Below are 27,847 nucleotides of genomic sequence, written 5' to 3'. Positions count from 1 at the left end.
AATATTTGCTCCTATTTCATGGCTGCAAAATCTTCCATCTCTGATGGGTTTGGAATGTTTACTATGTTTACTACTGCAACTCTTGGCACGCGTGTGCCCAGGAGAGCAAGACAGTTGTCCACGTTTGGACACTCTATTGACACAATCCAGCATTCCACTGGGCACTGATTCACATTAAGCTGGAGGGAACTAAAGCTTTTTCTCCTCCATATGTAGTTATTGTTTTTTCCCAGTTGTGAACTTAGACAGCTTTTTGTTTTGCAACTTCGCATAGGAACCTGACTTTATCCTCTATCGCTATTATAATTCATTGTGTTAGATTCATTCCATCCATTCTAGACTGTGAAATGCTTTTGGATCTCAACTGTCTCCCATATCTTAGCCCTCTTCTGCTTTATAACATTTGCAAATGAGATAGGTTTCCCTCTGGGCCTCACCCAGTCACTAATAAAAAAGAAAGGTCAAGGGCCAAGACTGGCAACACATTTCTCTGAGTCAGGAGATTTCAGAGAGAAAACTGGTCACTGTGTCCAAAAGGACAAAGTGGATGGCATGTGTGCGTGTTCTAGCATTTCCTTTAAGTCAAAGGATCGTTTTTTAAAATATAAAAGTGCAGGAAGTTTAAGATATCAAAAATCAGGCTTTTATTCAAACCAGGCAGTCAAAAACGCTGGAGACCCCCAAACTGGGATGTTATAACTGGGTCCTTCTTAGGTGCCACCACGAGATACGGGTGACAGAGTGAGTGTTAAGTCATCCTGCACGTTTTAAATTTTATTTATTTATTTATTTTTGGCTGTGTTGGGTCTTTGCTGCTGTGCGCGGGCTTTCTCTAGTTGCGGTGCGCGGGCTTCTCATTGTGGTGGCTTCGCTTGTTGCGGAGCACGGGCTCTAGGTGTGTGGGCTTCAGTAGTTGTGGCACGCGGGCTCTAGAGTGCAGGCTCAGTAGTTGTGGCACACAGGCTTAGTTGCCACGGCATGTGGGATCTTCCCGGACCAGGGCATGAACCCGTGTCCCCTGCATTGGCAGGTGGATTGTTAACAAATGCGCCACCAGGGAAGCCCCCTGCACGTTTTATGAAGCCTCCAAGTCCTCCCCCTCACTTCTAGGATACAGAAGAGGTCAGTGTGAAAAAAGAAACAGTTCTGGAGAGGGCTTTGGTGAGAAGAGCTATGGGGGAAGCTGTGCTTGATTAACATCTACCCATTCCTTCCAGCCCAGCCAGAAGCCAGTCCTGCCTTGCAACAGAAGATACACATGGTCTGTATTTGAGGACACTTACTTCTATGGGGCAACTGAGGATCCTGGACAAATGATCAGTCATGATCATATCATCGGTTTACTTAGAATGATGCTTTCTTCTGGACTTCTATATTATAAAGAGTTTCCAAACTGGAGCTATTATTTATATTCATCTTTAACAAATAGTAAAAAAATCCAGTCATTACATAGACTGAATGTGGTGTAATGTGATCATTGATGTGTTCCTTGAAATTTTGGAAACTAAATAAAAACAATATTTCACTAGCTTAATTCCCTAGACTTATATTCGAGAATTGTTAAGATTTACAATAACATAAAAATGACTTCATCCTTAGTCTTTTATCCATTCTTTTAATGAACCTCTAAATAATAAACTGGTCAGTGATTCAACTATCTACATCTATGTGTCATACTTAAAAGAGAGATGACTAAAGAGACAATGATGCTAAACAAGTTGGATTTTTCTACTTAAAAAAAAAAGGATAGAGAAAAGGTAACCTTAAAGAAAAATAGATAATGGGGGGTAATTTGTAAATTACTGGTCTCAAATGCAAGAAAATGCATTCCCCACCCCCTCTTCCCTACTCTCCCTCTTTGGAAGGTTTTCGAATTTATCATAGCCTGGGCCAAATTAGAAAAAGAAATATTATGTGTTGAACTTATGTTTTGGTTTTCCCTATAGATGGGAGAAAACTCCCCCAAATAAGTAAAATGCAGAATATCTTAATACAGTATCTACTTTTGTAACCTAAATTGCTCTTTCTTTCCCATAAAATTAAGTGCAATGGAGCAGAAGTTCTGTGTTTGTCACCAATCCTTTATTGAAACTGGTAACTTACACAGTTTATAATAGAACAACAAAAATAATGTTCAATATATACAGCCTTTGCAATGGACTATTTGACTATACACAAGGCAGGGTGATAACACAGTCTAATCTTCATAATAATTTGTGCACAGAAAGACATCCAACAGTCAACATGTGAACATTACAGTGAAATGACATCACAAGTCCAGTGAAAATTCAGCCTAATACAAAATGTACTATCTATTGCAAATGACATCTCTAAATGCCCAGAGCTTGTTCAGTAGTAATTTTACCCAGAGTCCGAAGCAGAGATTTGTTGTGTGGCTATAAGTCTTTTAAGTGAGACCACCTCTGCAGACAAGTTGGCTATCCCCTGCTTCAAAAACAAATTCTCTGGGTCACAGACTTTGTAACCATTGTCTTTCACTTCGACCACTCCAGTTTTGTAACTATTCTGAGTTTTGCCATTAAGTTCTTTTTGATGCCAGTGTTCGGATTTGAGAGACCAATCTTGAATGTTAGTCACTTGCACTGAAAAGGGAGTGAGAGAAGAATGTACCAGATTGGGGGCATTATGCTTCTCAAGTTCGAAATGTCTCTTAGATGTCATGTCAACAGGCGAAGAAAGTTTTTGCGTGCCATCGAATTCATGATCGAAGGCTTCCACTTTTATCTGCATGGCTTTGGCTTTAATCCGAAGCTTGTGTGGCAAGGCAGAGGAGTTCACTTCTGGAACTTTAACCACTGTGGCGTGGACACGCTGAAGTTCGACGGGAGAGTGGATTGGGCCCTTGGGAACCTGCTGCTCATCCTCTCCGTCGGATGACTTTCCTACTGCACCTTCATCGGTTTCTGATGTCCTTGGAGAGTTACTGGAGGATCGGTTGACCTGCAGCAGAGGGGGAGAGTGTGAGTAGCCAGGAAAAGAATTCCCCATATAGTTCTGGTACACGGCCGCTCGGTAGGCGCCCGGGTCATCTCTGGGCTCCCTGGCATAGCTCTCCAGTTCCATCGGCTCTTGCTTGATCACCTGGAACTTGCTTTCTGGGCTTCTGCAGCCACTCTGCCCAGGGCCCTCCTGCGAATGTTCTAGCGAAGACACTTCTGAAACATCAGACAGAGAGCTCTGTGGAGAGTGCTTGATGACAGAAATGCAACTGCTGGCCACCATCGAGGGCTCGTGCTCATCCACAAAGGTGCTCACGGTGGATTTGGAAGTCTGGTAGTCTTGAAAATACACAGCTGTAGAATTACTGAGTTTCTGAATCTCCTGGGCATAGGCTGTCGAGCTAATTAAACCAAACTTTAATTTGAGGGAAAGCAGTTCAGCTTTTAAAGTGGCGTTTTCTTCTCCCAGTGCAATGAGCTTGTTCTCCAAAACCAGGTCATTCAGTCGACGCTTCTCCCGAGACCTCTTGGCAGCTTCGTTATTTTTCCGCCTCTTTTCCCAATACATGGCATCTTTCTTCTCGTCGGGAATGAATTCCCGTTTCCTCCGACATGCTGAAGATTTGTTTTTCCCCACGCTTCCTTCATTGAGAAGGAGCTCTTCCCCTGTCGTCAAGTCTTCGGAGACTTCGGATAAGGCAGAATTAAGCACCATCATCTTGTCCACGCTGCTACCAGCATCAAGAGATGCCTGCTCCTTCTTGATGCTCTGCATTTTTCTCAGCTGCATCAGAAACAACCTTAACCTATATATGCGGTGCAGGAGAAGAAGTTATTTTCTCAGTAATCTCAAATGCTTTAAAAACTGCGGTTTAAAATCCATCAATATTCTTCTTTTTGTTCTACCGTCTAGGATAAATCTCTTCAGCTTCTCTCACTGGACAGAGTAGGGTCTTCTAGGTCACCTGCAATACATGAAGAGAAACAGTTATCCATCTGGTAAATATTTATTACCAATTATGTACAAGAAAGTACACGAAGCATTGAGGGTCGATATTTCTGGCCTTCAAAGAGTTTACAATCTTGCAAGGAAAATAAGTACCCAAATACCTATACGGTAAAGTTGTAAAGGACAAGTCCACAGTGAGACCTGTGGTCCAGGACAGTGAGAGAAAAAAACACATCTGCCCCAGGGAAAAACAGAGGAAGACTGTGTTTCAGGAGAAAAAATGGTGGGGTGGGGCATGTGGGGATAGGACATTACAGGAAGGAAATGACAGATCGCATCTGGTTGGTAAGTTTTTAAATAGTACTTGCATCTTGTGGGGCTTCTGAATACTTTTAGATAGCACTTATATCACTGCCAAGCAAACAAGCTCACCTCATAAAAGGAACTTTTCCAAGTAAACCCCTTTAATGTCAGTAAACAAATTCTGTAATTACATGGAATCAAATATAAATGGAGTTAAATTTTTACTGCCACAAAAATAAAAATAAAAGCCACACAAACAACTGAGTTGTAGTTGTTTAATCTCTTATGTGGCTGATGTCACAGTCGTTCTGCCAAGTGACTCAGCACACCTGACAAGGACTCTTTTCAATAAAGCCATCTCTTTTGACGCATTTGTGCTATGAGGTTAGAAATGTTCTTTTTTTCCTGGTTCCTTCAAATTGATTTATCAAACATTCACTTAAAATGGAAGCATCCACAGTGCTTTTTTTGGTCCTGACAATTCTGTCATAATAGATTTCATTGATAAAGTAGCTTCAGACTAAAATAAACGCTTATTATTCAAAGGGATTTTTTTTTAAGTACAGTGCCTTCTTGAAACTTAAAATTATTTTAAACCAAGAGAATGTAATTATGGAAAGAATTTCTTTCCATTTTACTAATTAGTTTCAAACAAAATATAAGAACTCAAAAATAGAACCATCAACTAGCTTCCTTTTCCACTGATGACATATTTATAATCTGAACTTGGCCTGACAGGAGATAATAAATCCATATTAAGTTCCAATAACAATCTTCTCGTGGTCATTTTGGATCTGTCTTCCTGGACAGGGCTTCTCTGCCTAATTTTCCAGTAGGTAATACTTTCATAAAGGAGACATGGTAAGACAACTGTTCATTCGGCACTCTTCCTGCTCTATTAAAAAGATTTAATGTTTTTGTTTCAGGTCTCTCTTTCTTTCTTGTACATAGTTTTATAATGACTAATGACGTTTAATTTTATCAGCTGGAAAAGACTGCCAGCTTCCTGTGTCTTTTCCAGAAGGAACAGAAGGAATGATGTAATAATTTCAGGATCATCAAGAATAAGGTTTAACGCCATGTTTCTGTCCATCAAATTGAGCCAATGGAAACAGTGAGTTGCAACTTAGCAAAACTTGTAATTACAAATACCGAGCTTCCGTTTGTTTTTGAAAATATAGCTTTAATGGGAAATGAAGGCAATGAGTCTGCCACAGCAGGCCGTGATGGTGTAGAAAGGGGAGCTTCCTAGTTATCACTTAGTACACAACACTGCTTACTTAGTACACAACACTGCTTCCTATATTTCCAGTTAGGTTTCTTGTTCTGATATGAAAACCCCTTTTCCCTCAATATACTGAATGGATTCTTCCCTCCTGTCAAGAATTTGTATTCCCTAATTCAGTTAAGTCTTCCCCCATGAAATCAAATGAATGTTGAAGCAAAGAGTAAAAATTCCAGTTCCAGGAAGATAATTACATTGAACTTTTCCAAGATGCTTTTTAAAATCTCCACTGTATCCCCAGACACTACTGTTTTTTAAAACATTATGCAGTTCCTTGCACACTATTATTGTGAGTATTTTCTCCACTTGAGACTCTTTCTCTTCCATGCATTTTTTAATTTGTCCCTTCCTTGGAAAAAAAAATTACATTCCTTTTACATTTCACCTCACCTATGAGTTTTTACAGTTACGCTCTTGAAATGCACCACAATTCTGTGTTAGTTACTCTTCCTAAACTTTTCATTCTTTCATCATTTCATATCGTTTCATCATTTCAAACCTACATTGAGTGAGTTAGGACTCTTTTCAATCTCCTGGTCCAAAGAATCGCGCTTGAGTCTAGTGTGAGTGAGGGCGGGCAGGCAGCCCTTGTCACACTGCATAGAGAAAATAACACTACTTCCAACAAAAATATCCCACTTGTCCTAAAATCTCTTAACCCATTTCTTCTGGGTGTCTAAGTACTGTATGTCCACTTTGTCATCTCTACAACTTTGTTGGTACATTCAAAACCTGCAGAAAAATCCCATTTCTTTTCAGTTAATCTTCTTCCTATTTGAATTTCACTATGTGTACTAGAATCTGGATTCTTCCTTCATCTGCACATATTAACTGCCTCTATGATTCCACCAGCAAATCACCCCATAACGACATTAGGATATTTTCTGTAATATTATTTATCAAATAACCTTGCAGTGTTGAAAAGAGTTTATCAGCAGTGCGAGATACTGTAGAGAGAGATGCTGATTTTGTACAATGTGTATCTTCCTACATGTTTGTTTTGTATGTCCAACTAGACTGCAAGTTAGTTCAGGACGCAAATTAATATATTTGTATCCTAGCAACAAACTGAACCTATTAGGTGCTCAACATCTGATTGACAGTCACTCATTTGCCTTATGTAAGAGAACTTTGTGCCAAAAACACTTCGTTGATACATTCTTTTAAATCTGATTATTACATAAATTCTAAAAAAGATATTTAACTTAGTAACAGAGAGCTTCTCTTATTCATTACTTGATTTATTCAACACATATGGAGCACCTACTGTATACCTGGCACTGAGCCAGACTGGGGGCACATAAAGAGGGAAGGAAGAATCAAACTCCCAAGAGTCAAGGGACCCCTTAGTCTTTGGTGGGAGACAGGCTTGTGAATACAGCGCTCATCCAGGGGTGTGCTAGGAGCACCGCCAACAAAGGGGATTGGTGCACATATCACATTGTTTCTAGCTGCACTGCCTTTTTCTTTGTATGGTGATAATAAAAACAATTATAACAGGTGCCATTTACTCAACACTGACTATGCAACAGGCACTGTGAACCTGGCCTGTCATTATTTCACTGCCCTCATAAGAACCACTTTCAGATGAAAAAACTAAGGCTCAGAGAAGTTAAGCAACTTGCCCAGTGTCGCACAGCTAGTTGAGGGGCACAGCTAAGATTCCAGGACAGCCCTGACCCCAATCCAATTCCTCTAACAGTACCCATTCCTGCACTGCCAGAGGGTTGTTCTGGTGTGTATCCCTGCAATGCATCTCATTTACATATAGTTCCTTTCTGTGTTACCCTCATTTCTGGGTAATATATCCCCACTTACTAAGTGACTTTGGGGGCAGTAAAGCACTATTAGATGCTGCCAGAACTTCTTTAAGACAACAAAGGTACCATCTGGGACTTTTCTCCAGCTTCCACAGAGTTGTATAGCCTGCAAGTATTTCATGAATTGAGAAAACATTCTAAATTTTCATATCTCTGCTAAAATTTTAATCTCCGGGCAAACCTACATGCTAAAATAAATAGAAGGAAAATAATTATAGCTATTAGCATTGTCACCTGTGATTTTTTGGTACACAACCAAAATGTATCCATTTTCAACATGGTGGGAGAGGGCAATTAAAATACAGAAAGACTGGGTGACTTTCCCAAGATCATGCAGCACTAGAGGGCAGAGATGTTGAGGGCAAAGAATCTATTTGTGCCCTTCAACAATAAATTTAAATTAAAGTGAATCGAAAGATGGTTTACAACGCCTTCTAAAGACATCAGTTTTTATGCTCAACTAACTAATGACTTTATTTCAGACTCCAGTGTTTTCCCTTATGATTAATTTAACAGTCATTTCACCTCTGCCTCATGTTTTCAGATCACCACTAATGCTGTGTTACATCAGTCACCACTAGTTTCCTTTCTGGTGAGTAACTGACACTAAATGACAATTCTATGGTGCTGGGGTGCTCAGCATGATCAGCTTCATTACACGCATTAGATAATATGGGTGCTTCTTAAAAACACAAATAAAAGGAGAAATTTAAGAGCAGGAGTCATCATCACATTCTAATGACATATTTTCCCACACCTAACTCGGATGTACCATTGCTAATTAATGTTTTTTCATAGTACATCACACTATTTCTTCAGGCATGAGTTATGTTTCATAAACCCAGATTTTAAAGTCTATTTAAGTCAGATGACCTAAATACTGTTTTTAATTAAGATAAATTTGGTTTAGAAAATTCTCTAAAAGAATAAAGCTTTACAACACAAATTCTAGCCCAAATTTCTTTTTGAGGAGGGACCTTCTGACTTATGTTTACAATGACAGACCTATATGTTCTCTGGCCGCCAACACATCTCTCAGAGAAATATTGGTGGACAATTCAAACTTCTTACAAAACAAGAAGAGAAGAAACATTTTGTTTCAAGCAACTAAAATTTTACTAATAGCTTAGATGTTAAAATCTACTATGAGAGAAATTCATTATTATCTCTTTAAAGAGATTGCAAATTGCTTCTATTTTATACTTTGATTTTAACATTCCGTCAATACAAGATGAAATACTATTTGATGTGCCCAATGATTTGGAAATATTTTGATAGAACTACCTCATTTTCTCTCTACTATCTGAATGTACTGTTTACACCCTCAGAGGTATAGTATAGATACCATTAAAGAAAAATATTCTTTTATGTTAAACTACAAACCATCTCTCTACTAAGAGGCAGTTGCTTATTTTTGAGATAAGTGCCATTTTAGTGAAAAAATAAAGTTAATGAATCAATTCACAGCTCTTTAAACTAGTAATACTAGAAAATGTTAACCTACATTTTCTTCCTGTGGGTAAAATCCATGACATGATTGTTTCAGTAAAATGCTTTACTTCTTTTCATGGATGAAAATAAAATCTAGTGGGGAGTGGGGGATGAAAACACTAAGGAAACATTGAAGTTGCATGAGGATTTTCTAATCAGGCTGAAAAAATGCTTTTTAAATTAAGAAAACTATGTTAAACCTCTTTAAGTGCCAGTGAAGTGCCTCCCATTAATAATATAATTCTGTGTCTAGTAACACAGACTCTGAAGTGAGAGAGAAATGTATACTTGATCCAGCTATGAACACACACATAAACAGACTTTCACACTTTGCCAAAATCTATCCTATCATAGCAACAAACTGGCCTACTTTTTCTATTCGGGTACTTCTATAAATGAATGGGTCAAAACCAGAGCAATTTTATGATAAATGAAAATATTTCAAGTTTCTTGCCCTTTCATCCTCAACAAAGGACTACTTGAAAATTAGATTTAAACTTAATAAATATGATGACAACACTGTATTTTATTATAGCATTGATATAATTTAAGGGATTGAAATATGAAATAGTATGACCTGACGTTCTTTTATAAAAAGAGGCTACTGTTTGTAATCTAACTCTCAATGAAAATATTCTGAAGACTGCTCAGGGCAAATGCATAGACGCTAACACATCCAAACAACTTCAAGGCTTCAGGGAGGGGAACTGGGAGGATGGGGGTGATGAAATACTAATGCCTTATGAAAAATTCTGCATTCATTTCAAAATGGGGACCATTTGTTTTCTTGAAAGTTCCAAAAAGATAATTTATCAGTCTAGCAATTAATCTGAAATTTTAAGGGACATGGGTAATTATGAAGTTATCCAGTTATAGGAAATTCTGCAACAGGTAGGTAATACTAGACTACATGCAACATGGGATAATGATGGGAAAAATGGGGTGCATGCAGAGTTGGCTGAGGAAATGGTATGGTAGGGCAAGGTTTTGAATTTCCCTAATTATACTGAAGAATCATTCCAATTTTCCTCAGCTTGACTTTTTAATTTCTTGTTCACTTTCCTTCCCAGTGAGCAGACGATTACAAATGTCATTTATTATGTGCCTCATGAATAGAAGAAATTATTTTAAATGTTTATTTTTAGTGTTTATTTGAAGGCTACTTAACTCCAGCTTTAGATCCCTGGAAAGTTAATTAATAAAAGACACCATGTTCTGATAACTAAAAAGCTTATAAACATCATTCTGCTTCCAATGAAAATGAGTCCTCAAAGCACAGATTATTACGAAAGGCATCTAGTAAATCCCTACTAAACTTTCTTACCATAAAAACAAGCTAGCATACTCTAATTAAAACCATATGAGAAACAGTAATTTTTTAACTACAAGAAAGGTATTTGTAATGAAATTTGAGAGATAATTGGGGGGGTGGTGGCAATACAAGCTCATTTTGAAACTGGAAAACTCTTATGTAATGTCTGTGATCAAAGGTCAATGTCTTTCGACATTCTTATACAAGTCCAATCTGGATAAAAATCAACTCAAATATAATTTAGAAAAATAACAGGATATCAAACAATGTGTTAACCCTGTGAAATACAGGCATACCTTACAAAAACAAGAAATGAATATTAAAGGAAACTTCAATTACATTGTTTCTGTCATATTTTGAACTGAATCCCAAGTGTGCTCTCATTCCTTAATACAAATTAAAAATAAACAACTTTGAACAGCATCAATGCCATCTGGATTACAATGGAAATAATGAAGTATGTGTGATTTTACTAGGGTAAAAATAAAGCCTCTGCAATATGACTGCACCTTTTCCATTCCATGCTGCAATCACATTCACATCTCAGAACTGACTCTATGGACCAAAGCAAGGTCAACTAGAAATATCCACTCAGCTGGTGAGTCAGGCACATTGCTCAACATGGGAAAGGGCCTGAACAAAGGGTTTTAATTTTCAGCTTGTTGCATCATAGTGATGTTATAATTGCACTTCGCAAAGATAAGTCTTTAACACAGAAAAGGAAATTGTTTCAAAAACTCCAGTGAGCTGGCACTCACACTCAGGGAGGGGACAGAGACAGAGGGTCACCCCCCCCCCCTCCGCCCAATCCCCTTTTCAGGCTCCTGGCCTGGACTACTAATCAATTTCTCTTAGTCTCCACTTCCTCATGTCTAAAATGGGGACAATAATAAAACAGTCAACACAGTGCCTGGCACAGGCAGGGTACATGTTTAGCAAATATTAGCTCTTCATCTCATTTCTGAAGGATGAGCAGCATCAAGGAAACGATGATGATGATTAGTTCTAGGCCTAATTTTTGCCTCTCGTAATTCATAGTGAAGCACTGCCCTATGTTGCAAGTGTAAGGGTAAACCAAACGAAATTTACTTCTGTGTTAGTCAAAAGGGCCAACCATCAGCAGCTGGGGCATGTCCTACCGTTTTAACCATACAGGCTGCACACACTCCCTCCCAACACAGCTCATCTGTGAGGTCTAACCAGCCTCTGATCTCAGACTAGAATTTTAGATAGAGAGATTATCCAGGACCAGGAAAACCATCACAGAGAGGTAAAGGGAACTGAAAAAAGGCAGCTGTTTGGCACTTTTTACACCACTCCTGCAACCATCAACTCACTTCTCCCTGTTCCTTTAAACAGTTCCCCCAAACATTAACCCAATGACTTGGGTACTCTGAGGTTCTGCAGTCCTGTCAAGAATTCCCTTCAAAGTAAAATTACCATCAAACGTAATGGCAAATAGTTTTGAGAAAGAAATTAATCATTATTAGAACAAAAAAGTACAGTATTTCAAGAAGAATCTTTTTTTAAAGATTTTTTTGATATGGACCATTTTTAAAGTTTTCATTGAATTTGTTACAATATTGCTTCTGTTTTATGTTTTGGTTTTTTGGCCCCAGGCACGTGGGATCTTAGCTCCCTGGCCAGGGATGGAACCTGCACCCCATGCATTGGAAGGTGAAGTCTTAACCACTGGACTACCACGGAAGTCCCAAGAAGAATCATTAACTATAGGCTTAGTTCAAACTTTATTCCTTATTGCACAGAGACTTAGGCAGTGAAAAATGAAGGTGAATACCTTTATTAAAAAAATATGTATATATATATATGTGTGTGTCTATATGTGTGTGTGTATATATATATATATATATATAGTTCCTGGTCACTTTTACAGGAAGCATTTACTGAGCTCCCCACAAGTGCCCAGCTAAACAGGTTTTATTCCCTCAGTTTACCCTGGAGGCCTATGGAAATCAGGGCAGTGCCCAAGATCACAGGCTGGGGCCTGGGACCCAGCTCTTCTGAGCCCACAGCCTGTGTTCTTATTTAGCACTTCACTGTTTCTTAACTACTGACTGGCCTGAAACTCAAGAGAGAAACCATTAGGGATAGGGTGTAGGATTTGATCCCACAGAAGCCAACTTTTCAACAAAGCACTGCGCTGATGCCCTTTCAGAGAACATCTGTGACGCTGCCCTGAATTCACTGCGATTTATTGCATGAGCACAGCCTCGGAAGACTTATTGCCAGGATGAAAGTACTACAGTCTTATATAGCAGGACAGCGGCATCCACACAAGTGTTTTGATTTTTTAAAATTTTGAACTCGGGGGATTTGAGTTCTCTCTACTCTAGCCTTTGACTACATAGACTAAAGGTTCAAAAAAATAAATACATCGACTCGACTGGCTACAGTCAAGATGGGGTTCTCCTCGTCACCACCACCAATAGTGGACCTCCCCTCCCCCCAATTTTTGTGGTCTGCTGACATTTGGAGGTTTTCTTAGGTCTTTTTCACTTCACGAGAATCAGAAGCCCTAGGCTCCGACATACAATGAAGCCTCCCCGAACAAAGGTTCCTGCGGTGCTCAGAAGCTCAGCGCGCAAACAGCAATAAGGCAGGCCCCTGGAGCTGCGGAGCGGCCTCGCCCTGGGTCCCTCCTGTCCCTCCCGCTCTTCTGGCTCCCCTCCCGCCGCTCCGGCTGCCCTCTCGTCCTCCCCCTCCCTCCTCCTGCCCAAGCGAACCCAGAGCGCATCGCACTCTCGGGTCCCGGGCGGTCCCTCGGCGCCCCCCAACGCGCCTCCCCAGGACCCGCCCCCGCCGGGTGGGCGGCGCAGCGGGGCCTTGGCGCCGCCAGGACCCCCGCGCCAGAACAAAGGAATGTGAGGAGGGGGCGAGGAGGAGCAGCACAGGCCGCCCTGCAGCCCCCGTCCAAGCGCCGCCCAAGGGCGCTCCCTGCTGCTAACCGAGGTCCGCGCCCGCCACCCCCATGTCGCCCCCAGACCCCAAGGGCCCGCAGGAGGGAGGGGTGGGCCGGGAGGCGAGGGAGCACCCCTGAAGTCGCGATCGGAAGGTGGCGCTACGCGGCCCCCTGCAGGCCCGGGGCTCCCGGCCTGCGCTCCAAAGTAGGTCGGGGTCTGACATTCGGGGCCTGGAGCAATATTAGCTTCTTGGAAAGCGACTTCAATTACTTGGGGTAATAAATTTGTTCCAGAGGTGAATCTCTGTAATACGTCCCCTCCTCCGACCCCTCCCACCGAAAACCTTCCACAACCCTGCTTTTTAGTTATTTTAATAGTACATTAGGGGAAAACAAATCTGACATACACACACCATCATATACATATATTCACATACACACTACGTAAGAGTCCAGGACAAATTTAAAATCTGGGTACATTATATATTCATATAATCCTCACACGAATAAAACTAGGACACCCACCAAAAAAATACAATCTACTAACCTATATCTGTTTCCCATAAATCATATCTGGTCTGGAGAAAATAAAAATACGATGTGAAACAAATACTGTGACCCCATTCGCTGTTGTTATTTACAAAAGCCAAGACCAGAAGATGACACTCGGCCATCCCCTGCTGTTCTCAGGGAACAGCACTTTCCTAAAGTGTCCTTTAAAAAGATAAATGGGAGTCAGCATCCAGCAAGTCACCGGGCTCTGCGAAATGCCTTCCTAAAAATACAATCTTATCAAAGGTCTCCGAAGGCGTGGAGTTAAAACTACAGCAAATGGCCTTGAACTTGTATTTGCACACAGCCCTGGAGAAAACGCCAGAAATAGCGCTGTGAGGCCACAATTGTTAAAATGTGATAGGGCTAAATTTAGAAGAACGCACATTTCATTTAGGGCAAAAGACACATATTCGGCTGCATGAGCAAACTCAATGCTTACCCAGTTGTCTACTTTCCTGTTTAAAATATCCTTAAAAAAAAAAAACTGTTACAGTGACATTTTAAAGACTGAGATCGTCCTACTTTCTTTGTAGCAAGATTATAAAATCACGTAATTAGCTCCCTCTTCCTGTGCTCACTGCCAGCAAATTCGTCCGTTACATAATACAACATTTCCAGGAAACTATTATGTGATCTGTCTTGTGTCTGAAAAAGCAATGACAATAAGGTGAGAAAAAGGGCTGATCGAATGGAATGCATTAAAATTAGGAAGGTGGGGAGGTGAACGTCACAATGGTTCGTCCCAGGTTTAAATATAATAGCTCAGAACACCTAAGGGACGAGCTCGGGTAGTATCCAAGATCAGAATACAAACCGAGGAATTCTTCCTTTTATGTTTTGTAGGAGTGTTTAAAAATACACCTTTTTTATTGGGGACGTAGTATACAGGTAAGTAATGATCCAATATCCAACGCGGCGCTAAAATTACCAAATCATTGCACACGTACGCGCACATTCCCACATCAGCCCGTAATCCTTGCCAATATTTCACTGTGGGCAGATTATGCAATGTATGCAAGTACAAATCCCACAACCTCCCCGAGCGCTGGTAAAACACGCTGACGACAAACAGGGTGGAAAACGTCTGTGCAGACTCAGCCCCGGACACAAACAAACGCAGCGCAGGCATTCTCCGAATGCCGTCATCATTCACGCTACCAACGCTCTTTCTCAACGAGAAAATCAAGACTCTTCCCCATTACTCAGCTCCCCTCCTCTCCGCCGCCGCCAGCCCCGCAGAAAGGACGATAAAGGAAAGAGCGCTGCCCTTCCCCACGAGAAGGCTCAGCCTCGGCTCAGCCTCCCCGGCGCACTTCTCTATCAAAACATCAATTTTCCTGAAATCAGGAGACATTATGCAACAGCAGCGGGGGGAGCGCAAGCCAGCCCGGACTACGTGCCGGAGCGAGGGCGCTGCAATCAAAGCAGCCACCTTAAGGTGGCGAGTCCCCTCCTGACAAGGCAGCAAAAGTTTATGTAATGAATGCCCCGCGCACACTCGCAGCCGCCGGCCAGCCCCGCGCACAGCCGAACCCCGCGCACAGCCTGGCCCGCGCCCCGCGCCAGGCGGCCGCGCGCCCCGGGAGCGGGAGGGGAGCGGGGCACCGGGCCCGGGCCGGCGGTGGGCGGAGCGCTTACCGTGTTCCTGCTCTCAGGGCGGCGAGCTGGGGTGGCGGGGAGAAAGAACGGGGGCCGTGAGCGAAACCGGTGGCTTTCGGGGATCGGGGTCCGGCTGGGCCTCCGGGGCAGCAGGCGGAGGCGAGGGCGCGGCGCGGGAGGCGGGCGGCGCGCCGGGTCCGCGGGCGCCGTGGCCGCGCCGGGAGATGTGTGTTAGTAGGTCAGTTCCGAGCGCGGCGCTACGTCGCCGACCGCCAGCCCGCCGTGACGGGCGGCCCCGGCCCCAATCGCCGAGCCCGCACCCGCCCCCAGCCCGCCTCCAATGGCCGTGGCCAGCGGAGGCAGGCTCTCCGAGGCCCCGCCCTCGCCCCGCCCCCGCCCACTCCCCCTCCCGGCAGCGCCACCGGCAGCCCGCGTCCTTTCCCGGCCGCGGCCACCGCCGCCGCCCGAGCGCCGGGACGCCCAGCGCCCGGCGCCCCGTGCCCCGCTCCAGGGTTGCGCAACGGCCGGCGCGGTCGTCTCGACCGGAGCGAGCATGGGGAGGGGCCCGAGACCCCTGCCTCACCGTCCCGTTCCTCTCACCGCCTCCTTAGCCCTCTCGGTCACCGAGGTGCCTCTCTGAGCCCAGCGACCCTCGCTCACTCGCAGAGACGCGCGTTTCGTCTCCCCGAGCGCGCAGCCGACCAAGCTACCTGTTGCCGACCGAGTGCCGGGCTGAGGGCCGCAGGCTGTCGCGGCCCGGGCGTGGCAGGGACCTCCGCCTTCCCCCTCCCCTCACACTCCGGGAGGACCCCTCCTCCTTGGGGTGGGCGAAGAGGGGAGGCGGGGGCGCTGGCGAACGGCCAGAAGCCGGGGCGAGCAGCAGAGGGGAGGGGGCCGGGCGGCAGTTCAGAGCCCCGCGGTTCTGCGTAGGCAGAGATTACAAAGCCCGGCGCGTCTCCCCCTGAGAGCGCGACTGCCCGGAGAGAGGGGGCGGATGGAGGGAAGAAAGCGCAACGCACGAACACCGCCCCCTCCACTATTAGGACGAAGATGATGGCTGCAAAGTTGTTGCGTAAGACGACTGGCAAACCAAGGTGGCCGAGGTCCATCGGCACCCACCGCCCTCGTCCCTCGGCCACGCCGAGTGTGGCTGCCCGGGGTACGGGTCCGCGGGATTCAACCAGCTGGTACGCCCGCTGGCGTTTGCTACTGGGGTTTGAGACGGCCGCTCAGGATCTCTTTTCTTAATCTCGAAGCTAGGAGCAAGTCTGTCATTTCTGCCTCTAACTGAATGTGCTTGTCTTCTCCCCCAAATTCCCGGGCTACGTAAGAGACCTAAAGAAATGGGAGAAAGGGCACCTCGCGGCGACTTAAGTCACAGGGCTAAAGACTGTAAAGGCACGTGGCACACACATGGCGCATTTACAGATAAAGCGGCAGTGCCTGCCTTTGCTAAGGGAGCCATATTCCTGACAGTGCCGCACCGACTTGCCCAAACAGAATGTGGCAGGTGCAGAAGGACATCCTGTCTGCTTGGACTATGCGGGAGCTGGGCTGAACGCCTTCCATGACTTTCCACTTCTTTTTCCTATGATAAAAATACACTTTTTTAAAAAAGAAAAATTTGAACTAAACACCAAAGTAGAGTGAACACCCCCCTCCCCCAGTTACCATCACCAACGTCCATCATCAATAGAAAATATGCTTGCTAGTTTGTCTCTTTTCTATCTTCCCCATTCTCATATTACAGAATTATAAGTACCCAGAACATGCTTATCACGTATCAGGTTTCTGGAAGGCTTCACATTTCAAACTGTTCTCCAAGGACAATGTTGTGGTTCAGAACACACCCATGTTCACAATTTATCTGATAAAGTGTAGATTTATCAACAGGGCTCTGAAAACGTAGACATGCAATATGAGTTTTAGCATCTTTTCAAAATCCACCTTTCCAGATGCTTGCCAATTCAAGAAGCACATCTCTGTATGGCTTTTGAGTCAGTCACCTCTATTAGACATTTATTCCAAAGAGTTGACTCCTTTGATGAAAATGAATCCTGATTTTGGTTTATATTTTCCACTTTTCTCACTTTTACTAATATATTTCCTTTTTTCCAAATCCTCACAATACCCATTATAGCTTTGAAAATCTCTCTTAGATGAAACTAAAACCATATGCATGTCAGTTACCTTTTCAGGGTTAGAAATGCAGCTAGTTCCTAGAAATCCAGAGCCACCCAGAGCATACGCCCCGGAAAGATATTCTCCGCATTGTTCTGCTTTTTAAATAATTTCATAGAATTCCAGAGCTGTTGTAGAATGAGTAGTAAATGGCTTTATAGAAAACAACTTAGAAATTCAAGAAAGGTAGGTAACATGCTTGGAGTCACCCCAGTTGGTGATAGCGGAGGAATTCTCTGAACCTGGAAACTGGTTCTTTATGCTGAATTTTGAAACCCGATGCTCCTCTAATTACTTGAGGGTATTCTAGATTGTGCCTCTATCATATTTGTGCATCATTTTAAACTGCCATCTTACTTGGAAATCAGGTGAGGTGTAAAATACATCTGTGATACCAACTTAGAAAATAACTCTTTAGCTCCTCCTGGTGATTAGGAAACCACCAAACAATACGACGATGGATCTGTCTGCATGACTCAAGAGGTGGTGTCCAGTGTTATATCCTAGAACATTCACAGACTAGGCAAGCACTTGCAGATTAATATGAGTAAATGGAGCATAAAATCTGAAACATAGGAAACAAATTACTCAGGTTGGGGAGGCTTCCAGTAAGACATCAACATGGGCCTGAGTGTAGAGCAGGGTTGCTACCATGTCCCTGGGAGGAGGAGGAAGAGGGGTCTGGTTGAAGTGATGAAGTCAAAACTTCCTTACCCTCAGCTCCTTCCAGTGCTGCGGGGGAGGGATGAGGGAAGAGAAGTTCAGGACCGTGATGAGAACTTCTGGCAGAAGACAATCAACCACATTCAGCCTTATCTGACTACACTACCAACACACTTTCTGATTAAGCAAATATAACACCAATAACTTGAGAGAGGAATGACTAAGAATGTGGCCTCTCCTTCTTGAGATGGGAAGCACCCTACGACTGCTGATGTTTCAAGGGAGAAAATACCTAAGAGGACATATGTATTCAGAAGATTTTACCCTGGGCCTCTTCAGGCAGGGGTAGCTGCAAACTGGGATATCTAATGAGAATTCAGGTTCGCTGAATGTGAACTGGGACAGAGAGAGAGAAAATGCCCCATCTAAGGGAGATGGAGTCTGCCCTCTGATGGAGGAGTTCTGCAGCAATGCCCCGGGGAAGAGAGGCATCGGAGGCTGAAAGGCAGTCTCCCTACCTAGTGATCCAGATTGGACAGCTCCACCTCATGGGTTCTAGATAGTGGCTTCTGGATTTCTTTGCAGAAAACTTTCCACAACTGAAAGTCCTTTGGTGACCACTGGGGCCCTAGGGGCAGCATCAGGGCCCCTGTGTCTGTGACCCTTGTCTTTCCACTGCACTGTGGTTTTTGAGGCTCTTCTGTCCTTTTATTAAATTTCATGGACAGGAGGTGAAAAAATTCTAGGAACCCATAGGTTTTATTTTAATTAATTAATTAATTAATTAATTTACATCTTTATTGGAGTATAATTGCTTTACAACGGTGTGTTAGTTTCTGCTTTATAACAAAGCGAATCAGCTATACATATACATATATCCCCATATCTCCTCCCTCTTGCGTCTCCCTCCCAGCCTCCCTATCCCACCCCTCTAGGTGGTCACAAAGCACCGAGCTGACCTCCCTGTGCTATACGGCTGCATCCCACTAGCTATCTGTTTTACATTTGGTAGTGTATATATGTCCATGCCACTCTCTCACTTCGTCCCAGCTTACCCTTCCACCCCCGCATGTCTTCCAGTCCATGTGTGGACACATCTGTGTCTTTATTCCTGTCCTGCCTCTAGGTTCTTCAGAACCATCTTTTTAGATTCCATATATATGTGTTAGCATATGGTATTTGTTTTTCTCTTTCTGACTTACTTCACTCTGTATGACAGTCTCTAGGTCCATCCACCTCACTACACATAATTCAATTTTGTTTCTTTTTCTGGCTGAGTAATATTCTGTTGTATATATGTGCAATATCTTCTTTATCTATTCATCTGTTGATGGACACGTAGGTTGCTTCCATGTTCTGGCTATTGTAAATAGAGCTGCAATGAACATTGTGGTACATGACTCTTTCTGAATTATGGTTTTCTCAGGGTATATGCCCAGTAGTGGGATTGCCGGGTCGTATGGTAGTTCTATTTTTAGTTTTTTAAGGAACCTCTATACTGCTCTCCATAGTGGCTGTATCAATTTACTTTCCCACCAACAGTGCCAGAGGGTCCCCTTTTCTCCACACACTCTCCAGCGTTTATTGTTTATAGATTTTTTGACGATGGCCATTCTGACCGGTGTGAGATGATACCTCATTGTAGTTTTGATTTTCATTTCTCTAATGATTAGTGCTGTTGAACATCCATTCATGTGTTTGTTGGCCATCTGTATATCTTCTTTGGAGAAATGTCTATTTAGGTCTTCTGCCCATTTTTGGGTTGGGTTGTTTGTTTTTTGGATATTGAGCTGCATGAGCTACTTTATATTTTGGAGATTAATCCTTTGTCAGTTGATTGATTTGCAAATATTTTCTCCCATTCTGAGGGCTGTTTTTTTGTCTTGTTTATGTTTTCCTTTGCTGTGAAAAACCTTTTAAGTTTCATTAGGTTCCATTTGTTTATTTTTGTTTTTATTTCCATTTCTCTAGGAGGTGGGTCAAAAAGGATCTTGCTGTGATTTATGTCATAGAGTGTTCTGCCTATGTTTTCCTCTAAGAGTTATACAGTGCCTGGCCTTACATTTAGGTCTTTAATCCATTTTGAGTCTATTTTTGTGTGTGGTGTTAGGGAGTGTTCTAATTTCATTCTTTTACATATAGCTGTCCAGTTTTCCCAGCACCACTTATTGAAGGACTGTCTTTTCTCCATTGTATATTCTTGCCTCCTTTATCAAAAATAAGGTGACCATATGTGTGTGGGTTTATCTCTGGGCTTTCTATACTACTCCATTGATTTATATTTCTGTTTCTGTGCCAGTACCATACTGTCTTGATTACTGTACCTTTGTAGTACAGTCTGAAGTCAGGTAGCCTGATTCCTCCAGCCCAGTTTTTCTTTCTCAAGATTGCTTTGGCTATTCGGGGACTTCTGTGTTTCCATACAAATTGTGATTTTTTTTCTTCTAGTTCTGTGAAAAATTCCATTGGTAATTTGAAAGGGATTGCACTGAATCTGTAGATTGCTTTGGGTAGTATAGTCCTTTTCACAATGTTGATTCTTCCAGTCCAAGAACATGGTATATCTCTCCATCTGTTTGTATCATCTTTAATTTCTTTCATGAGTGTCTTATAGTTTTCTTCATAGAGGTCTTTTGTTTCCTTAGGTATTTTATTCTTTTTGTTGCAATGGTAAATGTGAGTGTTTCCTTAATTTCTCTTTCAAATTTTTCATCATTAGTGTATGGGAATGCAAGAGATTTCTGTGCATTAATATTGTATCCTGCTACTTTATCAAATTCATTGATTCAGTCTAGTAGTTTTCTGGTAGCATCTTTAGGATTCTCTATGTATAGCACCATATCATCTGCAAAGAGTGACTGTTTTACTTCTTCTTTTCCGATTTGTATTCCTTTTATTTCTTTTTCTTCTCTGATTGATGTGGCTAAAACTTACAAAACTATGTTGAATAATAGTGGTGAGAGCGGGCAACCTTGTCTTATTCCTGATCTTAGTGGAAATGGTTTCAGTTTTTCAGCATTGAGGATGATGTTGGCTATGGGTTTGTCATATATGGCCTTTATTACGTTGAGGAAAGTTCCCTCTATGCCTACTTTCTGCAGGGTTTTTATCATAAATGGTGTTGAATTTTGTCAAAAGCTTTTTCTGCATCTATTGAGATGATCATATGGTTTTTCTCCTTCAGTTTGTTAATATGGTTTATCACATTGACTAATTTACGTATATAGAAGAATCCTTGCATTCCTGGGATAAATCCCACTTGATCATGGTATATGATCCTTTTAATGTGCTGTTGGATTCTGTTTGCTAGTATTTTGTTGAGGATTTTTGCATCTATGTTCATCAGTGATGTTGGCCCATAGTTATCTTCTTTTGTGCCATCTTTGTCTGATTTTGGTATCAGGGTGATTGTGGCCTCATAGAATGAGTTTGGGAGTGTTCCTCCCTGTGCTATATTTTGGAAGAATTTGAGAAGGATAGGTGTTAGCCCTTCTCTAACTGTTTGATAGAATTCACCTCGAAGCCATCTGGTCTTGGGCTTTTGTTTGTTGGAAGATTTTTAATCACAGTCTCATTTACAGTGCTTTTGATTGGTCTGTTTATATTTTCTATTTCTTCCTGGTTCAGTGTCAGAAGGTTGTGCTTTTCTAAGAATTTGTCCATTTCTTCCAGGTTGCCCATTTTATTGGCATAGATTTGCTTGTAGTAACTCTCATGATCCTTTGTCCTTCTGTAGTGTCAGTTGTTACTTCTTTTTTAATTTCTGATTTTATTGATCTGAGTCTTGTTTTTTTTTCTTGATGAGTCTGGCTAATGGTTTATCAATTTTGTTTGTCTTCTCAAATATCCAGTTTTTAGTCTTGTTGATCTTTGTTATTGTTTCCAACATTTCTTTTCCATTTATTTCTGCTCTGATCTTTATGATTTGTTTCCTTCTGCTAACTTTGGGGATTTTTTGTTCTTTCTCTAATTGCTTTAGGTGTAAGGTTAGGTTGTTTATTTGAACTGTTTCTTGTTTCTTTTTTTTTTTTTTTTGATTTTTTTTTTTCTGTACGTGGGCCTCTCACTGTTGTGGCCTCTCCCGCTGTGGAGCACAGGCTCCAGACACGCAGGCTCAGCGGCCATGGCTCACAGGCCCAGCCGCTCCGCAGCATGTGGGATCCTCCCAGACCGGGGCACGAACCCGTGTCCCCTGCATCGGCAGGTGGACTCCCAACCACTGCACCACCAGGGAAGCCCTGTTTCTTGTTTCTTGAGGTAGGATTGTATTGCTATAAACTTCCCTCTTAGAACTGCTTTTGCTGCATCCCATAGGTTTTGGCTCATTGTGTTTTCACTGTCATTTGTTTCTACGTATTTTTGACATCCTCTTTGATTTCTTCAGTGATCTCTTGGTTATTTAGTAGTGTATTGGTATTGTTTACCCTCCATGTGTTTCTATTTTTTACAGATTTTTTTCCTGTAATTGATATCTAGTCCCATATCGTTGTGGTCAGAAGAGATACTTTATACAATTTCAATTTTATTAAATTTACCAAGGCTTGATTTGTGACCCAAGATATGATCTATCCTGGATAATGTTCCATGAGCACTTGAGACGAAAGTGTATTCTGCTATTTTTGGATGGAATGTCCTATAAATATCAATTAAGTACATCTTGTTTAATCAGTCATTTAAAGCTTATGTTTTCTCTTTTATTTTCATTTTGGTTGATCTGTCCATTAGTGAAAGTGTGGTGTTAAAGTCCCCTACTATTATTTTTGTATTACTATCGATTCCCCTTTTATGGCTGTTGGCATTTGCCTTATGTATTGAGGTGCTCCTATGTTGGGTGCATAAATATTTACAATTGTTATATCTTCTTCTTGGATTGATCCCTTGAACATTTTGTAGTGTCCTTCTTTGTCTCTTGTAATAGTCTTTATTTTAAAGTCTGTTTTGTCTGATATGAGAATTTCTACTCCAGCTTTCTTTTGATTTCCATTTGCATGGAGTATCTTTTTCCATCCCTTCACTTTCAGTCTGTATGTGTCACTAGGTCTGAAGTGGGTCTCTTGTAGACAGCATATGTACAGGTCTTGTTTTTGTTTCCCTTCAGCCAGTCTATGTCTTTTGGTTGGAGCATTTAATCCATTTACATTTAAGGTAGTTATTGATATGTATGTTCCTATTACCATTTTCTTAATTGTTTTGGGTTTGTTATTGTAGATGTTTTCCTTCTCTTGTGTTTCCTGCCTAGAGAAGTTCCTTTAGCATTTGTTGTCAAGCTGGTTTGGTGGTGCTGAATTCTCTTAGCTTTTTCTTGTCTGTAATGGTTTTAATTTCTCTGTTGAATCAGAAAGAGATCCTTGCTGGGTAGACTAATATTTGTGGTTGTTTTTTTCCCTTTCATCACTTTAAATATGTCCTGCTGCTCCCTTCTGTCTTGCAGAGTTTCTGCTGAAAGATCAGCTGTAACCTTATGGGGATTCCCTTGTATGTTATTTGTTGTTTTTCTCTTGCTGCTTTTAATATTTTTCCTTGTATTTATTTTTTGATAGTTTGATTAATATGTTTCATGGTGTGTTTCTCCTTGGATTTATCCTGTATGGGAGTCTCTGTGCTTCCTGGACTTGATTGACTATTTACTTTCCCATATTAAGGAAGTTTTCAACTATAATCTTTTCAAATATTTTCTCAGTCTCTTTTTTTTTCTCTTCTTCTTCTGGGACCCCTATAATTTGAATGTTGGTGCATTTAATGTTGTCCCAGAGGTCTCTGAGACTGTCCTCAATTCTTTTCATTCTTTTTTCTTTATTCTGCTCTATGGTAGTTATTTCCACTATTTTATCTTCCAGGTTGCTTATCCGTTCTTCTGCCTCAGTTATTCTGCTATTGATTCCTTCTAGAGAATTTCTAATTTCATTTATTGTGTGGTTCATCACTGTTTGTTTGCTCTTTAGTTCTTCTAGGTCCTTGTTAAATGTTTTTTGCATTTTCTCCATTCTGTTTCCAAGATTTTGGATCACCTTTACTATCATTATTCTGAATTCTTTTCCAGGTAGACTGCCTATTTCCTCTTCATTTGTTTGGTCTGGTGGGTTTTTACCTTGCTCCTTCATCTGCTGTGTGTTTCTCTGTCTTCTCATTTTGTTTAAATTACTGTGTTTGAGGTCTCCTTGTCGCAGACTGCAGGTTTGTAGTTCCCATTGTTTTTGGTGTCTGCCACCAGTGGCTAGGGTTAGTTCAGTGGGTTTTGTAGGCTTACTGGTGGAGGGGACTACTGCCTGTGTTCTGGTGGATGAGTCTGATCTTGTCTTTCTGGTCAGCAGGACTGAGTCCGGTGGTGTGTTTTGGGGTGTCCTTGACCTTATTATGATTTTAGGCAGTCTATCTGCTAATGGGTGGGGTTGTGTCCCTGTCTTGCTAGTTGTTTGGCATAGGGTGTCCAGCACTGTAGCTTGCTGGTCATGGAGTGGAGCTGGGTCTTAGTGTTGAGATGGAGCTCTCTGGGAGAGCGTCCGCCATTTGATATTATGTGGAGCTGGGAGGTCTCTGGTGGACCAGTGTCCTGAAGTTGGCTCTCCCTCCTCAGAGCCACAGGCTTGACTCCCAGTAGGAGTACCAAGACCCAGTCAGCCACACGGCTGAAGAAAAGGGAGAGAAAAAGAAAGAAAAAGAAAGAAAGAAAGAAAGAAAGAAAGAGAAAATAAATAAATAAAAAAAACATAAAGTAAAATAAAATGAAATTAAATTTAAAAGTTATTAAAATAAAAAAAATTTTAATTATTAAAAATAAGAAAATTTTAAAGTAATAAAAGAGAATGAAAGAAAGAAAGAAAGACGAGAGCAACCATTCCAAAAATCAAATCCACCAGTGATAACAAGAGCTAAAAACTATACAAAGAAAAAAAATAAATGGACAGACAGAACTCTAGGACAAATGGTAAAAGCAAAGCTATACAGACAAATTCACACAAAGAAGCACACACATACACACTCAGAAAAAGAGAAAAAGGAAAAAATATATATATCTATATATAACAACAAAAAAAAAATAGGAAGGGAGCAACCAAATCAAGAAACAAATCTACCAGTGATAATAAACTCTAAATACTAAACTAAGATAAACATAAAACCAGAAACAAATTAGATGCAGAAATCAAACCCAAGTCTACAATTATTCCCAAAGTCCACTGCCTCAATTTTGGGATGATTCATTGTCTATTCAGGTATACCAGATATGCAGGGTACATCAAGTTGATTGTGTAGATTTAATCCGCTGCTCCTGAGACAGCTGGAAGAAATTTCCCTTTCTCTTCTTTGTTCACACAGCTCCTGGGGTTCAGCTTTGGATTTGGCCCCGCCTCTGAGTGTAGGTCACCTGAGGGCATCTGTTCTTCGCTCAGACAGAACAGCGTTAAAGTAGCAGCTGATTAGGGGGCTGTGGCTCACTCAGGCTGGGGGTAGGGAGGGGTACGGATTGCAGGGCGGGCCTGGGGCGGCAGAGGCCAGCGTGACATTGCAACAGTCTGAGGTGTGCCCTGCGTTCTCCCGGGGAAGTTGTCCCTGGATCACGGAACCCTGGCAGTGTCGGGTTGCACAGGCTCCTGGGAGGGGAGGTGTGGATAGTGACCTGTGCTTGCACACAGGCTTCTTGGTGGCTGCAGCAGCAGCCTTAGCGTTTCATTCCCGTCTCTGTTGTCTGCGCTGATAGCCGCAGCTCACACCCCTCTTGAAGCTTGTTTAGGTGGTGCTCTGAATCCCCTTTCCTCGCACACCTGAAAACAATGGTCTCTTGCCTCTTAGGCAGTTCCAGACTTTTTCCCGGACTCCCTCCTGGCTAGCTGTGGTGCACTAGCCCGCTTCAGGCTGTGTTCATGCAGCCAACCCCAGTCCTCTCGCTGGGATCTGACTTCCGAAGCCCAAGCCTCAACTCCCAGCCCCCGCCCGCCCTGGTGGGTGAGCAGACAAGCCTCTCAGGCTGGTGAGTGCTGGTGGGCACCGGTCCTCTGTGCAGGAATCTCTCTACTTTGCCCTCTGCACCCCTGTTGCTGTGCCCTCCTCCATACTCCGAAGCTCCCCACTCTGCCAACCGCAGTCTCCGCCCGTGAAGGGGTTTCTAGTGTGTGGAAACCTTTCCTCCTTCACAGCTCCCTCCTGTAAGTGCAGGCCCCATCCCTATTCTTTTGTCTCTGTTTTTTCTTTTCTCTTTTGCCCTACCCAGGTACATGGGGAATTTCTTGCCTTTTGGGAAGTCTGAGGTCTTCCGCCAGCATTCAGTAGGTGTTCTGTAGGAGTTGTTCCACATGTAGATGTATTTCTGATGTATTTGTGGGGAGGAGGGTGATCTCCACGTCTTACTTCTCCACCATCTTGAAGGTCTCTCTGTTTTCTTTTTGCACTGAGGCTTTAAAATGTGAGTGTGGCAGCAATTGTCAGGGCTGGTCACCCATGGGAGGCCTGCCCCCACCCATCAGTATGTGATTTATGCTGGTGTTTTGGCTTTGACCTAATGAGTCATTGAGTGTTTGGGCAGAAACTTCCTGGAATGGTATTTCTTTCTTTCCCTCATGTACTTTGTTTTATTTCTACACTTCGTGTTATTTCTAGTCCTTAGCCTTGCTCTACTCTTTCCCTTTTAATACGCCCACTGTTGTTGAACTTTATTCTTTCTGCATTTTTTTCTTTTTGCATTTTCTCTTTTGATTTATTTGATTCATTCTTATTTGTTTCCTTTGACCTTTCCTCAATCATGAAATCCTCATTACTCCTTTGGATTCTTTCCTCTATCAAATTTCCACCCCCTGGTTTCTCTTGCCCCCTACCTGGCCCAGTCACAACCCAGATATTGTGAGTGTTCAAAATTTCCACTCTGTCTTCCAGCCTCAGCAAGAGTCCCCCAGCTTCTGCCACATGGTTCCATTAGTAGGCTTGGCCTTATTTTTCAAAAACTAGTTTTTGTGGGAAATTGGGTAATAGAAAATTGTCAAATAACACTCCCAAAAAAGTACAGCCTTTATAGTATGGCAAGTTGAAATGTGTCCTATTAAATGGCGCTTGCTCAAGCTAAGAAAGAAATTAGATCTCTACACGGACTACACAATTTCCCCAGACAAAAGCAGTGGATGGTCTGAATACATTTCAAAGCATTTCCAAAAAGACTCAGGAAAAGACCAGAAAGAAGTGATTTTGCAAACGAGGAGAGAATGTTGCAAGTATACCGTTACAAAAATTGAAATATGTCTTTAAATTCAACCACCGCAGATGGCACACATTTCAATTAACATTTTTGTTCATTCAGATTAAATGGTATATGTGAGTAAAGGTGTCAAAATAAAGGAAACTAATGAAAAAGTGGATGATAGGCAGGGGAATATACTAAAAGTGGTCAAGACTTGGGAAGCAGCTAATTGTGTTCATTGCAAAACCTCCAGTGATGGAGCAAGCATGTGGCAGCAGTTAGCTGGCGACTGGGACACAGTTAGCAGAGTTTCAAGAGTGTGAAATACAAAATTGTGAAATGTGTTCTAACAAAAGTCATTTTACTAAGAATAAGAGATGACACGTCCACATTGCAATGCAGCTTCAGCTACTGAGCAAACCTTATCTAAACATTTTTGCAAAGTCATGCACAGGGTAGTTCACTGGGAAGAGCCAAGGCTGCAATTCAGGAGGATGAGGTTCTAGTGAATTCCTTACCCCAGACTCACTAAGGGAATCATTCCATCTCTGTGAACCTTGTTCCTTCATCTGAGGCCCAAGGGCGTTGAAACAGATTCTCTATAACATTCCTTCTGGCATTGCAATGGGGTGATTCTTCAGCACAG

General features: G+C 42.3%; 1 protein-coding gene across 1 annotated transcript; it reads right to left on the bottom strand.

Moving 5' to 3' along the window:
* Positions 1-2,080: 2,080 nt before the first annotated feature.
* NFIL3 (nuclear factor, interleukin 3 regulated) lies at positions 2,081-15,997 on the bottom strand. The gene is made up of 2 exons (XM_060102453.1): positions 15,905-15,997; positions 2,081-3,925 (listed from the first exon to the last, which is right to left on the bottom strand). Exon 2 carries the CDS (start codon positions 3,748-3,750, stop codon positions 2,362-2,364), a length of 1,389 nt encoding a protein of 462 aa, XP_059958436.1. The 5' UTR covers positions 3,751-3,925; positions 15,905-15,997; the 3' UTR covers positions 2,081-2,361.
* Positions 15,998-27,847: the final 11,850 nt, after the last annotated feature.

The sequence above is a fragment of the Mesoplodon densirostris genome, chromosome 6 (genome assembly GCF_025265405.1).
Source record: "Mesoplodon densirostris isolate mMesDen1 chromosome 6, mMesDen1 primary haplotype, whole genome shotgun sequence".
NCBI classification, from domain to species: domain Eukaryota; kingdom Metazoa; phylum Chordata; class Mammalia; order Artiodactyla; family Ziphiidae; genus Mesoplodon; species Mesoplodon densirostris.
This window is presented reverse-complemented; position numbering and strand designations above follow the sequence as displayed.